Source organism: Dicentrarchus labrax, unplaced genomic scaffold (genome assembly GCF_905237075.1).
Source record: "Dicentrarchus labrax unplaced genomic scaffold, dlabrax2021, whole genome shotgun sequence".
In the NCBI taxonomy this organism is placed as follows: domain Eukaryota; kingdom Metazoa; phylum Chordata; class Actinopteri; family Moronidae; genus Dicentrarchus; species Dicentrarchus labrax.
This window is the reverse complement of record NW_026136711.1, coordinates 22,533,816-22,549,401: the sequence shown is the minus strand read 5'-3', so window position 1 is coordinate 22,549,401 and position 15,586 is coordinate 22,533,816. Positions and strand designations below refer to the sequence as shown.

The following is a 15,586-nucleotide window of genomic DNA, read 5'->3' as shown; positions in this document are numbered from 1 at the left end:
CTCTTTCTTACTTTATCATCCTGCTCTGTACAGCGGAGAGGGAGAAGGCCTAAGATCGATGTTGGGCCTGCGCACACAGAGACCGGCAGCTGGCTGAATCGTAGTGATCGATCAGGCACAGAGCATTTGCTCTGCCAGACTGCTGGGCCATTGTGGATGGAGATTATTTCTAAATTATTACAGGAGGCAGATGCTTGTCAGAAGATGCTCTCTGTCAAGGTTAGACTGCTTCAGCGCTGCCTAGCTCTCGACTTTTCTCTCTCTCCTTCTGTCACACTTTTGCTTTCTTCATCTTCTTAAATTCATCTACTTTGCCTCCTTTTATCTTTCACCATTTCGTTCATAAGAGTTTTTCTGTTATTTTACATAGTCCACATTGCTCTTTTATATTATGTAGCTGTTTCTCATGCAGTTTGTTGTTTCCCTAACAGGAGATGTGTTTAGCACGTTATAGGTGAGATAAAAGGCGCACAGTACATTGGGAAACTGAAAATGCCATCTGGTAAATTGACTTCATACACACAGACAGAACGGGCTGCACAGCATAATCTTTGACCACTGTTAGTCTATAATGACACTGAATATACCAGCAGGCTGCTGCACGTTTGAAGCTTTGTGGAAAATGAGTTTGTTCTTTCTGGAACGATTTGAATAAGGTGTTTTCATTCTCTGCCCTTCAACAACGCTGAGTGCCTGCGTTCTTTAAAAATAGATGTTATGTGGATGGCTTTTGTACATCTTTGTTCTGGGTGAGTGCTGCGTGTGTGTGTGTGTGTGTGTGTGTGTGTGTGCCTCGGAGTGTACATGTGTGCATAATGTTTAAAATTGATCGTTGGAGTTTAAGACGTCTCCAATGTGTGGTTTCGCCCTTGTTAGGCTGATTAGACTTGGGAACGGCCTTGTACGCCCTGGGCTCTAACTCTTGTCGTCTCGTTCATTTGTCCTGAGCACTGCTTTATTCTCTTCATCAGATATACAGAACAGAGGAGCTTGCTAACAACCATCAAGTCCATAAAATAAACTAATTTATTGACATAAAGAAAGAAACTCCAGGGTAGTTCTAATTAAAAGAACAGTCTGACCCTTATTTGTTTTATCTACGGTCAGGTGATCACATCAATTCCATGCGTCCAATACAGGGATGTGTTTAGCCTGCGTTATTTTGCATTTTTGTCCGCCAACATGGGAGACAGAGAGGAGGTTGACATGTTAGAGTGTTCTGGATGGATTCCAACAAGGGATATTGTGGTTACTATCTATCTTAGACCCGGTGGTGAGATTATTATATGTATATTTAAAATGTGAATTGAAACATGCAGTACTTAAAAGGTCCAGTGTGTGACATTTATTGCCAGGATTAGAATATAATATTCATAGGTACGTATTCTTTAGTGTATAATCACCTGAAAATAAGAATCATTACCTTAGAATGAGCCTTTTATAATCTACAGACGCAGTGGGTCACCTTCCGTTATGCCACCATGTTGAACCACTATGTTTCTACAGTGGCCCAGAACAGACAAACCAAACACTGGCTCAAGGTCCGTTCGCCTTATTTTGTGTGTTTCATGGGCACCATAGTTTCGCCTACACATTTCACAACCCTTTTCCTTCACACTTGGAATGGGAGAATGAAGTTAGGGAGTTGCAATCTACAACTGTGCCGCTAGATGGCACCAAATCCTACACACTGGTCTTTTACAGCTGGAAGCAGAGGGAAACAGTTAGCTTTGATTTATCACATGTGAAAGGTATACTTTCCAACAACCCTAAATGTGGCCTATTTACAGACTATATCTTGTGGTTCTGGAGAGTTATATCAATGACAGATGAAAGGACTTTTGACATGATATGTACAGTCTCTGCACCTAGCTGCTGTGTATTAATTTTTTATGTGTGTTAACTCAACAAGATATAGACAGCATGGAAACTGCTCTTTGCTGTGGTAGGTTTAACACCTCAGGGACCAACAGTATCTCGACGATGAGAGAAAAGAGGCTGATGTTTCAGGCTCTTCCTCAATGTGTAGCAATCATGTTTACATAATCTGTGGTAGCAACAAACATACAGTAAGAGCAGGTGGTTCTTGGATGGTGCTTTGAACTCCAGATGATATTTCACTAATAAAGCATAACATCACATATTACCAGTCACTTGTGAATTAGTAGCTCAGAAAATAGAGCACACTCTATCCACAGCTGACAGACATGAAAAGAAAGCTATGGGATTATTTTCTAAGACAGGACTGGGAGGAGAGTTTATAATGAAAAAGAAGGATTGGGCCATAATTTTTGCACATGTTAACTTGGAATGGGCCTCCAGGTACAGTATCACCAAATTATTGTCAAACCTTTACACGTTTCGTCTTTTTCTTCCATAATCATCATTTATGTATTTAAGCTTGTGTGGTTATTTTTAAATGAATCGTACCATTTTGAAGATCCTACATTATGTTAGCAGCCGCAGCACTTGTGAATGCTGGGCATCATCCCCTTGTTGAATATTCAGAGAATCATCTCTGTGACCGAGGAGTGTAGACTGTTGAGGACGAGCAGCAGAGTGATCAAACATTTACATTGTTGGCCAGATGTTGTATGCATTAACATATGAAACCTGCTACCGAGCTAGATATGCTCCACACAATGAAAACAGTCTGCTTAATTTGGTAGCCAAAAGATATATTGACATAAAAGTGTGACGGATTATTGTTTTGAAATGTCGTCATACTGTTTCTGCCATCTGAACCTGATTGTAGATCCGTCTTATGTTGTTTTTGCTGATGGAAATTGAATGTTCATATTGGATTTACAACAGCAGCATTAAACGTGAATATTTGATGGGACTGTGATTGATCTGGATGACTGAAGTATGTCATACATTTAGGGAACAACTTACACAAGAATTTTAAAAGCCTGATTATTATATTGCATGTTTCTTTGCACTCATTTTCCTATTAGAAGACAGTGACGTAGTAAAAGAGATTTCACCACAACATATAGCAGCAAATATGCTAATGAAGTGTTGAAATGTAAGTGTGTGCACATACTGTAAAACCAGTGACTAGTGATTACAGAAATCTCATCACTGTACACTTTCATATAGCTCTGTAGGTATTTAAATGCCAGGGCACTTAGCTCAATTTCTCTCTAGTAAAAGAAGATCTCCTGGGAGAGATAGACAGTATGGTGGAGTTGGGGGGGGACAGCTAAATGGAAGCAAGATGAAGCCTGGATGGGGGAGAGAGGGTGATGAGAAGAAGGGAAGTGAGAGGGATTAATTGTTCACCCAGGAGAGGAAGATAACATCAGATGTTTAAAAGCCGCCACAACTAATCCTGTCATTTCTTGGACTAGAATAATGAAAATGGAGCAATGATATCTCTTGGAGAACTGGAAACTGAGCTAATCTGTATGCCTGTAACGAGCACATGTTTGTGATTTCTAAACGGTCTATGGATAATGGTATATTTCTACTCACGTGGTATCATTTTCCAGTGTGATTACTGCTAAAAAAAACAGATTTTATTGAAAGTAGTCCTGCTGTTTTTCTTTATTATTTCCTTCCTTCATTCATTATATTTGTGTAATTCTTCAAGATGTACTATATTTAACATAATTTGCATAGATGAATCGTTGTATTTTCACTCTATGCAATACCCAGGCATTGTAAACTGCAATGCGTGTTTTAGTCCATTAACTGCAAATCGCTTATATACATTAAAACTGTCCATATTACAGAATGTATTATTTTTCATTCAGGATCTACAGTATGCTGCAAAATTAAATGAACAGCAGAAACGATAAGCCAACATGGATTTCAAGAAAAGAGATTTGAATTTGGTCTTTTGCAGTTCAGTAGCCGACTCTCCTGTAGTAGATGTCAGAGAGTTATGATGAAGATGACAAAACATTTACTGTGATGGATTGCCTATATCAAGCAAGTCTTAAAAGCTCTCCAAGTTCATTCCATGCTGAAATTAATGTAAAACAGTGGCAGCCCTGAAGGTAGGAAATCCGTGTAAAAACATATGGCATACTTTTGAAATCAGTCGGCAGTAACATATAGAATACGCAGTTTATAGTTAATGGGCTAAAGCATGCGAAATCATCTGCATGGTCCTTAAAATGACGTTCTCTGTAAGGGACCAGCTCTGTGCCCTATTTCTGTCTGTGTTTGCTCTCCTATCCAAGTAGCTCTCTTTCCCTCCGTGACCCACACCTGCCGCTCTCTCCAGCATCCCCTCTACCCTTTTGTCCCGCGGCACTCCCCTTCCTCCCCTGTCATATCTGTCATAGACGTTCAGTTGCTGGTGTTGCTCTAGGCTTCAAATTTAATTTGGTTTCAATCTGCTGTAATTGCTTTGAGAGACGGCCGTGTCTGCATGTTTTTCCTCTCTTATGTCTGCTGCAGCACTGGATAGAGAGTGTGTGCAGCTCTAAACGTGTGTATGTGTGTGTGTGTGTGTGTGTGTGTGAGAGTTTGGATGAATATGACTGAAGGTGTGTACTCATGTGTGCACGTGTGCGTAAATCCTGAACAATTGCCTGGCCACACACTGTCAATGATACACTTTGTCAAACACCAGCTGCTGTCACTGGACTCTCTGGCACTTTGACAACGCTTTTGTCAGACACAGTACATTTTCTCTTTGTAGCAGAAAAAGGAGGAGAGGAGGGAGCGAGGTAAATCTGCAGGACCTCACAAAATATCTTTTCGGTAAGATGTCATGACCTTTTAGTTGAATAATATCTCCCCCATAAGTCCTGTAACTGCTTTCGTTATTCTATCAGCAATCTAAAGTAAGAGGGAGGATGATTGAAGTAAAGGGCAAAAAATGGACAGCAGAAATAAACAGTTTGCCCTTGAACTGCAGACAGTGCTGTGGTGAGGTGAGGTAAAAGGAAGGTTGCTAAGCTGAAGGACTGAGATAATATTGGTATGGCTTTGTGTGGAAAAAAAAGCACCTGCCTCCCTCCTATGGTTGGTTTTCTCTTTTTTCCCCCCCAAATTGCCTCTTCTTCACCCCAGCCATCTCTGAATCTCTCTGGTCGTGATTTCTTCCTCTCGCCATTGTAAACCACGACATATGACAAATTGAAGAGTTTGTTTCTACCATTAGATTCTCATCTTAGTCTAGAACATGACGGCTACTCTGTCAAAATCACTGATAACACATTATTAAAGCACAATTTAGTCATTCGGATACAATGCATTCAGTAAAATCCCCCCCTACATCTGAAAAAATTCTTTCATTCTCTCATTTGTCTTAACAATACACGTCCAACCCGTTCCAACTGTATTTGCATCCAAGCTCAGCAGCCGGTTTGAGCCTGCCAAACGAAAGGGCATGGAGAATAGAAATGTGTGTGTAATTGATTGCATGTTGATTTGTGAGGACCCTTCTGAGTTGATTGCAAGTGGTGCACAGTATGTAGTACATACATCAGAGTGAAGTTTGTGCGGGACATAATATGTGACCAGAAGTGATTGAGAGTGCGTCTTTATATGTATATACATATAGAAAGACACACACATATGCTGTGACAATCATGCTTAGCTTCCAAACAAGGTACTGAAGAGTTAAAGCGGCTGCCATTGTTTTCCTACGCATATTGCATGTTTGTGCATGCGTTTTCACATAATCTTTGTGTTTTGGCATTACACTTGTGACACAAATAGATTGTTAAAATAAAATATAGAGTGGTGGGTTGCACACATCAGCTCTCAGTCTTGTTCTGTTGCGATTGTGTTGCAGTGTGCGTCTATATATACCACTCTCACCTCCGATCAAGAAGACATTTGCCCTGTATCTTGATGCCTTTTTGCTCTGCTCTTCCCAACTCAGCCTGTTGAGGAGGCAGACGAAACAAGCAGGTCATCCAGGCACACACCTGTTAACAGATGTACCAACTAAAGGAGCAGTCGTGTGCTATGTTTCTTTCTAGTGGAATGTCACTGGGTTTCTTTTGACTTATTTATTTTTAGCTTTCGCTTGTTCCAGACAGTGGGTATGCAATTTTCTCCTTCTCAGTCACCTGCAAGGTCAATGCCTTATAGGCTGCTAGAGAAACAAGACGTCTGAATCTTTATTTTTTTTTTTTTGTAAATGGCGCCTTTAGGCTCCCTTCCTCTCTCACTCGTCTCTGTTGTCTGACTGATGCCAGTAACAGCAGGAAAGGCCGGGCAGCAGTTTGGGCATGTCTGTGACTATCTGTCAAACAATGAACAGTGAGCCCAACCAGCCAGACGCTCACATGTCACTGAGCTGATCCTGGTCCCATCCACACACCACTCCGCCTGCACGCTCACCCTGAGCCCCCTGCTGGCCCCTGCGTGTAGGACACTTGGCTACCTGCGAGCAGCCAGGGCTGCAGACCTGTGTGGTGTTGACTCACTGTGATGTTCCTCCAGTGACCTTGGTTGACCTTTTACAGCTTTTCAATTTTTAGCTGGATATATGCGTCTTGACTTGTGTATACATGTGTGCCTATGAGTAAATGACGTGGTATAGCTGTTTGTAGAATTCATCCCATAGGAGGTTTAATTGAAATCACAGTGGTTGTTGCTCCAGTGAACGATAATGTGCAGTACAATGGTCTTTGGCCCCGTTCTGTGCTATGATGATGCCACTTAACTTCAAAGGCTCTGTGATTTAATGAGCAAAATGCATATTATTTTGAATGGAGTATCTCAAATGAAACAAAAAGTGCCCTAATTAGAAGAGAATTAATATTGTTTTCATGGAGATACTTCAGCAGTCAGTAATACATTAAATTAGTTAATTTGCTCCTGTGACATTGCTTCTAACATAATCGTATTTTGATTATATCCATATTATAAACTTAGAAGTAGACCGATTTGAACACAAGAGCTTATGATCAAGGTCGATTATTTCCAGTGTATCTCTGAAGAACCATTATGAGGGAATTTAGCTGCTGCAGAGAAAGCTACAGTATTGTTCTAAAGTAAAGACAGTTGCCTTTCTTGTCCCATTGAACCACACACAGAAGCTCCAGCACAATGCTGGCAATCTACTGTGGAAATATGTTTTTTCTATGAAGGCTGGTGTTTGATTTTGAAAAGCTGGTGAGTTGCTGCCGCTGTGGGTAGGTGACAGCTCGCGTCTTCCAGATCCGGTCTCCGTGGAAACAGCAGAGTGGAGTTGGGAATGCAGTGCAATGAGTGGGGAAATGTAAAATAAAGTGTTAACATTTTCCGTTGTGGAGGGGGAAGATTACGGGGCGGGGGGGGGACAAAGGCAGGGATTATCTCAGCACATGCTACAATAGCACTACACACACAGCCTCTGCAAACGGGCCTGCCACGGGGTGCTTTGGATCACAGAACAAAGACAGGGTCTCCCACACATCCATGCAGATCCTCTGTCAGAGTTAGCTAATAAGGACTACAATACCCAGCTGCCAGTGGAAAAAAACGGCTAGGGACCTGGAATTAAGGGTCATTATTTCTCCTCATTATGGACTTTAACATTGTTTGGCCACTGTGAAGAGGAGAGCCTGTTCTTGTTATCACTGTCCTCCTCAAAGCAGTTTGTTAGTGGAACCTGAAATGGGATGTTCTGTCATTTCAGTCACGCCACTGACAGCGTATGCGTAATAATGCAAGCAATAAAAATATGTCAGAAGTTTGAAAGCTTCTTCCTATTTCACCCCGTGTTACTGGCAACTTCTGACCTATGTGAAGTCAATTAAACTGTTTTGAAGTTGGGTTGTGACTGTGTTGCTGGAATTAATATGGTGTTAGAGGAGGGAGAAAGTTTGAGGGCAGTAAACTGAGACAGATGGAGAGAAATGGAGTACAGCGTATGATGGCAGGATAAAACAGCCGAGCGAAGAGGAGAGATAAAAAGGATGGCGAGAGAATGAAAGGTGGTGGTGGGGGATGGCGGTGGCGGCGGTGGCGGCGGTGGCGGCGGCAGCAGCGGTGAGGGTGCAGGGCAGTGAAAGTGAGTCTGTCTGTGATGTTTTAAAATTCTGGAGTGGAAAGTCCCTCCATCTGTTATTGTGGGACGGTTCTGACTCAGTGATTTCTATGATTGGCCTTAATCCCGGCCGAGTGGAGAAGACAGAATGAAGAGCTTAAAGCAGACTGCTCTCACTCTGACAGGCTCCACTGGCTGCTGCTGCTGTTGCTGCTGCTGCTGCTGCTGGGGCTCACTGGTACGCTCAGTCTGCTGCCCCCTAATGGGCTAACTCCTGCATGACACTGCACTTCTCTGCACTACTACAGCACACTGAGCAGCTCTTAAGGCCACAACACAGTGGTGACATTTTAATGTAACATTAATTTGTCAGCAGCCATGAAACGCAGCAGTTTTCACTTTCCGTTTATTGCTCCTTGCTATGTGGAGATTATGGCCTCATATGTCTTCACACACCATGGAAGCAACACTGCCCACAGATGCATCATGTCTATTACACTGTCTCTGGGTAAACATGCCATTGCTGATTATTCCTCCTGATCCTTGGATATGTCAGAAGATGTAGTTTTTAGTGATACTGCATCTGAATATTTAAATCAACAATGTGGGAAGGACCCTCGAGAAAGCTCTTCTATATTTAGTCGTCTTTTTTATTTAAACTGGCTTGCCATTATGATTGTCACTGTCCACAGCAGCCAATCATTGTAAAATTTACTAAGGGTCTTCCCTCGCCGCACTAGTCGCTCTGAGAAGGTTAAGTGACCTCTGCAGAGTCATTTCACAGTCTTTTGGTCCCCAAGGTGACTTAAGCGTTCCCAGAAACTGAGCTGAGGGGGTCATTTGGAGCATGTTGAGTACCTCGACTCGGGGCTGCAATCACACGTACAGACCGTGTCGTGTTTTCTCAAGTGCCCTCTCACTCAAACACACACATTGTAGGGCTGTTTTGGAGTGTCCCTCCAGATCACACAGACGGCTGTGTGCTGTGTCGAGTGCCCTTTAAGTTAATGCTCAGTGGAAGGGCCTAACAGGCTGCAGCAGTCGCACAGGCGGCCCGGTGTCGAGTTGGCGCTCACCACAGCATGACGCTGTCCGTCCCTGGTGTGCTGTCATTCCCCTAGAAATAACATGACTTCGAGTGATTAAACTGCTCCCCTCTGGAACAGAGCAAACCGAACAGTTATGAATATTAAAGATCCTAATCGCCTCATGCTGAGCTTCTTTCGTTATTTTTTTCCCCTGCTGTCTTCTTGCTCTGTGAGTTCACAGTGAGGGGGCGTGGCTTTTCACCGTCAGGGTTCTTGGACAGCAGAGACATCACCAAGCTGAACAACCTGCTGTTTGGCTGTTTGTACAACTACACTATCACCAGCACCATTACTTACAGTGTTTGCATACATGACAGACCCCATTGTGTGTCGTTTAAGGCTGTAGACCTTGCAAAGGCACTTCGCATGCCACTATCCATTACAGAGTTGTGTTTATGGTTCTTGACCTTGCCTGAGGGCTCTGTGACAAATGGCCCAACATGTGATGCATTTTGTGTCAAGGTTACAATGGCAATAACATAAGAAGGCCATTCTCATGTTGTCAACTCTTTTGGTTTCTTTGTGCCTGCATGCTGTAGTGTTATTTGTGTTGTGTGGGCCTGTACTGAGCTTATCTGTGCTGTACTGTGCTGATCTCACTATGCTCATCCAGTGCTCTAAGCTGCTTGGGCTCCAGCCACCAGCATAGATGATATATCCCTGCCCCCCTCCTTCCCACATCTCTCACTCTGATTCATTGGCTGTTTGTGTTGCCCATCCATCTGGGCCAACACAGAGGAAGGAAAGACACATGAAGACACATGGCTGTTTTGGAGCACGGGGACTGCATTAAGCTGCTAGGGAAGAGATAGGGTCCCAGAGAAATGGTGGCCTACCAGGGGGAGGGAGGAAGCATACCGTGGGAGAGGCAGCGAGAGAAAAAAAAAGATGTGTGGGCTACTCAGGGGGAGAGAAATGGATTTTCTAAAGGGACAAAGTAGAGATTCTTACTGACAGATTAAATGCTGAGAAAAAGACTGAGCCAAGGGGATAAAAGGGTAGCTAGATCAAAGATCATGACAGTCAGGGAAAAATGGTGGAAACAGTTCTGTAAATGCTTATTTTTTATGTCCGAAAAAAGAACTTTACATATTAATAAAAAACAGTACATATACCAGCTGCTGTCAGAGACTGAAATCATATGGCTTTAATTTTCAGGGCTGGGAATGCAGTGAAATTATTGTTCAGCTGCTCAGTGTTTATCCCTAATTGAAAAAAAAAAAAAAAATGTAGTGTTGATAGTTTTACCAAGAGATTACCACTGTGGCGCTGCCCTTTAGCAAGGCTGACCCTCTCTTATGAAAAGCCACACAATTACTTTTTCTAATGGACTCTTTGGTAATAATTTCAATGGGATAATTAGATCCTCATTCCATTGTTTCAGTCGCCTATTGTCTCATTAGGAAATGAATGAAATGTTATCGTTGTTATTTAAGGCTTGTTCAGGTGATTAAAAGTACAATGCAAACGCACAAAAACACAGAGGATTCAAATTGATCCAAATTTTCTGCTATTATGTGTCACAAATTAGGTTAGTGGTATCACATTATGTACATACGTTAAACCATTATGCTCTACTAACGTCCCTATACGACATCCGTAAGAGCCTGGGCTGATATTCTGGGCCTGGTGTGTGTGTTTAGAGAGAGGTGGCGCAGTATTGTGTCTGTGTGGTCGTGAGTGGGAGGGTCTGCTGTGATGAGGTGGGTGGGGCTCTTAATAGAAATAGGACAGCTTTTACTATAATGAGAGTTTATGTCTTGTGTGTTTTTGGTAGATAAAAAGCCTCCCGTGGTAGTGGACTGGTTCCTTCAGTGTGGCTCCACAAATGAATGAGCTCTTACTGTAGCAGGGGTCTAAATAGGGTTAGTAATTTCAGAGCCCTGGGACTTTACGGCTGATCACACTATTCTGGGACAGGAACAAGATCGCCCCCTTGAGGCCTGGGGAAACCTAGATACTGAGACAGGAAAGGGAGGGATGGAGAGAGGCAGAGAGAGAGAGAGAGAGACTCCAAGGCTTCACCATATTTGCCACACGGATGGCTACGCTTCTCATATAGGAATATGAGAAGCGTACATACAGTAAGCTTCTTCAGAGATAAGCCTAAGCTACATCATGGTAAATGATTATTAAAGCACATCAGTGGGTAGTGGTGTGATGCAGTTTGAGATGAGAATATTAAGTTTCGTGTTACTATAATAAAGAACAACATAGAAACACAAAATATTAATACACCTATTACTGAAAGTTATTTTTAGTGATATCATTTACATTTGCTCTGTAAATTGGATCTCAGGTCTCCTGTGTGTGGGGAGGAGAAGCACCCAAAAGATGGAAATTCACTATTTGTTGGTCTCGAGAAGGCCTCTTGTTGTCTGGTTGTAGTGGTAGTATGGTGTTTGTTATCTATTTATGGATGGAAAATGTTGGTGTATGTACTCTTACAATAAAAATGTGTGCCTCCGTGCATTATACTGCATCGTCAGTGTATGGAGAAAAAAAAAATTATATTATTATTTATTATTATTATTAAAAAAAAAGGTTTTATTTAATGAGAACATTGAACATTCAATACAATGTGTGCAGACGTTTCAGTTGCCAATATATATAGTCAATCAAACCATTTATTTTGAACTGTAGTTGGATGGGACTGTGGCACTTACTAACAACTTGAAGCTATGGATTTTAAAATCACAGCAAGCGTTGCCTTTTATTGCCAGTGTCTGGTTCTTATCTACGAGCGCGGAAAAAAAAAAATTGCTGACTCGTTTGCAAATAAACTATCAACAACAGGGAAAAGTGCACACAGCTTAAAAACTAACCTGCAAATGTCAAGATCAGTCGGTATGGATTTGGACGGGTGGGGATCTACCTCAGCATCTCAGATAATGATGATCTGTGTCTTGGCTTGTTACTAGCACAAGTTTGTTTACATTGTGTCTTATAACTGCTTAGCTGTCAGTCTTACAAATACACATATCACCACCACACCAATAAGTACAGTAACAACACTCCAGGTACATGGTTTTCAACTTCTCTCAATTTGATTTTAGATTTATAACAATACCATTTTGCTGATGTTGATTCCTAAGTGTGGGAAAAGTTTATTTATCAGTGAGTCTGTTGGTTTTTAAAATATATGAATTCAAATCCCCACATTAGAACTTAAAGATGCAGTTTGCAGCATCTAAAAGCCATCACAATTTGTGTTTAGCTGGTTCACTCAGTGGAAATGTACAAACATCAACACTTGCAGTGACATACTCTAATTTGGACTGTTACTATAAGGAGAACAGTGTTGTTGGGTTTGACGCCACCTAATCCTCCGAATTATCCAGTTAATTTACAGCTGTACTAGCTTTTGTAGGGAACAAGGTCATCATCCCTGTCTTCCCCATCTGTTTGTGTGTGTGTGTCTCTCTCTCTCTCTCTCTCTCTCTCTCTCTCTCTCTCACACACACACACACACACACACACACACACACACACAACACACACACACAAAAACACACAAAAAACACACACAAACACACACAAATCAATGTCCTATTGACTTCTGACACTGACACTGCTGTTTTTGTGTTTCCTTGTAGAAACTGGCCAAGGAGGCGGAGCTGCTTCAGAAGGAGCATGTATGGCAAGACGGTGTGACGGTAAAGTAGGACACCCGCTCCTCTCCCTCCTTCTCCAAGACCTCTTCTTTATTTTTTTCTCTTTCTTTTCCAGGCAAACTGGTTTATCTTCCTTTCGTCTGCCAGTTCCCATCTGTTTTCCAATTTCTTCTCAATTTAGCAATTTCCCCCTATTTTACTTGTTTCTCTTTAATGACAATGTGATCAGCATCACAGAGACAATGTGGTAATAAAGCCTAATTATATGCAAATGGAAAAAAAACAATGATGCACGCAAACACAGTCCTACATGTATGCACACACACTATTAATACTTACTTTCGGGGTTGTTATTTTCATAGCCTTCAGTATTATCTAAGAGCCTTCCATCCTTTTTGTTTCACAGGTCACAGTAAGTTGAACATTGCATTCTTTTGCAGCTGACCTTTAAAACACTAGAGATCCGCTCTTGAAATCTAAAAAAAAGGCGAAATGGTATTACTCTGGTTTGTGTGTTTGTCTGTGTGTTTGTGAGCCTGCGTGCTCCACTGACTCTCAGATTTGCAAACACTCAAATGGCCAACAAACATGCATCCATACAGATGCACACACACACACAGATATATATAACCTCACCCGACAGATACACATGCACATTCCCTACTGTCATATCCTCTGTCTCCAGGGAGACGAGCTCGCTGTCATGGTACACTTCCCACAAATGGATTTTTAACCCAGCGCCTCCTGGGGGATATTTGAGAAAAGGCTTTAACTGATTTAAAACGAATAATTATGAGCCTTACTTCCCCTGCAAAGTCCATTTTTTTTCATGGTTGCTTACACTCTGAAGCTGTAGTCTTGGGTTGGCTGGGCCTGCACCTTTCCCTGCTGGTCAGGGGGGAGGGACCTGCAGTGCGGCTGTCCCTACATCTTAGGCCTGAGGGGGGTTGATGCCTGCCTCTCGCTGCCCGGGTCCGATGCACCTCAATCGGATGTGTAGCCATGCAGGAAGTGGAGCCTGGGTCATGGTGACCACACAGCACACCTGTTCATAAGTAGCTGCATCCAATATGGCATCAATACCTCCTCAAGTGGAAAAGCCAGCACTCTCTTTAATCCACCCCACCCCTGCCAAAACTCTTCTCTCCCTCCGTTTCTACCATTTCTCCTTCCTGTCTTTCTCTTTCTCTGTTTCCATTACTTTCTGACCAGCCAGTAGTCTTACTCTCTGCACCTCCATTACATTCATATACATTTTTTCGTTATCTCTATGTGTCTTTAATCAGGCATGAAAACAGTTGGAATATATCATATTGTTGCAAATACTGCAAATGAATCCTAATGGTGCTCTTCTATTAATAATGTATTGGAGCTGATTTCATTTGCCTTTATAATCAGGCCAGGTAATGAATCTCAGCAGGGGCGACTGTGAAACCATTAAAAAAAATCTCACAGGGAGGGTTGGGGCGGGCGGGCGGGTGCCAAGTGGGAGAGGTAGATATGCCAAATGCTTGCAAGAAGATTTTTCCTGTTTGTAGATTTTGTGCTTTCCTAATTTCTCTTTGGGTGAACACTCTGCTGACTGACACTCTAATTAGATTAGGTCTGCATGCTCTTTGGGCATATTAGGAGAAATGCGTTGCATCTTAAACTAGCGGGTGGAGCAGTCTGTCAAATGAAGAGAAAAGGTATTTATGCATGAGAGACGGTGCGTTTTGATAGAATTTGTGAGTGTGTGTGTGTGTGTGTGTGTGTGTGTGTGTGTGTGTACGCTCCAGTGTGTGTTGGGAAAGCATAATGTGGTTGTTTATGTTTGTCGACGAGCGGGTATTTATTTGTATGTGTTTATTAACGGCAGATTCTGTACCTGGCCCAGCCCATCTGCTCGCCTCGCCAAACTGGTGACATCATAGAAACTCAATGACACGCCTGTTCCTCATAGCGGCTGCCATCGCAGCTGTTACCGTAGCAATGGGAAGACCTCACTCGTCTCTTTCTCTTCCTCTCTTGCGCACACAGGCACACACATTCCAGCTCGTCCTGGTCTAACTGCAGAACCAGTTTTCTGACCACCCTGACTGCTGGACATTATGGATGTCAAAATGTTGATCGTAACAACTGTTGTGTTGGTTGTTCAGGGTTTTAAATCCATTGGAATGAAATGGTGTGTGAAATAGACATTAAAGTGTTGGATTGCCGCTGATTTCTCAAGGTCAGGTGCCTGTCCCTCTGTGACACTCGACTATTGTGTTGGCAAACAGAGTCATCCCAAGGCGACACAGTCGTTTCAGTGCTGCTTTGCAATTCTCATAGGGACGAGAGGGGAACCAGCAACTGCAGAGCCAGATATCAAAACTCTGCTCTGTTTCGTAAACTGAAAATTGGCAGCCAAGAGGCAGAGCACTAAAACCTTTCCGGATAGCATCAGCACATCCCTCATTTCTAATTTTTCTATTTCAGAATCTGGTTATGAAACAGTCCCAAAGCTTTGACCCAGTAGCTGATTGTGTGTATATGCAAGAAGAGATTTAAATGTTTCCTTTCCAGAGTGAAAGCCAAAGAGCAATTCTCTCTGTGATATGATTTCCTGGTTGTTTTCCAGTGCAAAATGGTTTACTAGTTTTTCTCCCAGAACACTGCCGAAAACCAATGTTACTGACTTAGACTGCCAATCAACAGTATGAAGGTCTATGGGGCAATTTGGCCCAACACTCAAATGTAATTATTTTGCCGAAACACACATTTAACATGTAGACATTTGAAATACAGCAATAGTTGCATTAGAACAGTCAGCCAGCCAAACGAAATGAAAAAGAAAATCACAGCTGGAGAAATTCCTAGTTAACAAATATTCATAGGATTTCTTCCACCAATTGATTAGTTGATTAAAGCTGAAAAATCAATCAAATTATTGTGTTATTGTCCCTCTAAAGATTGAATGC

General features: G+C 42.3%; 1 protein-coding gene across 3 annotated transcripts in view; it reads left to right on the top strand.

The window, feature by feature from the left end:
• Positions 1 to 15,586, top strand: part of cacna2d2a (calcium channel, voltage-dependent, alpha 2/delta subunit 2a) — a 143,630-nt gene that overhangs the window by 58,542 nt on the left and 69,502 nt on the right. For all 3 annotated transcript variants that reach the window (XM_051414526.1, XM_051414525.1, XM_051414524.1), the window contains exon 4: positions 12,627 to 12,686. In XM_051414526.1, the coding sequence (XP_051270486.1) occupies positions 12,627 to 12,686 (60 nt within the window). The remainder of the gene's footprint in view (positions 1 to 12,626; positions 12,687 to 15,586) is intronic.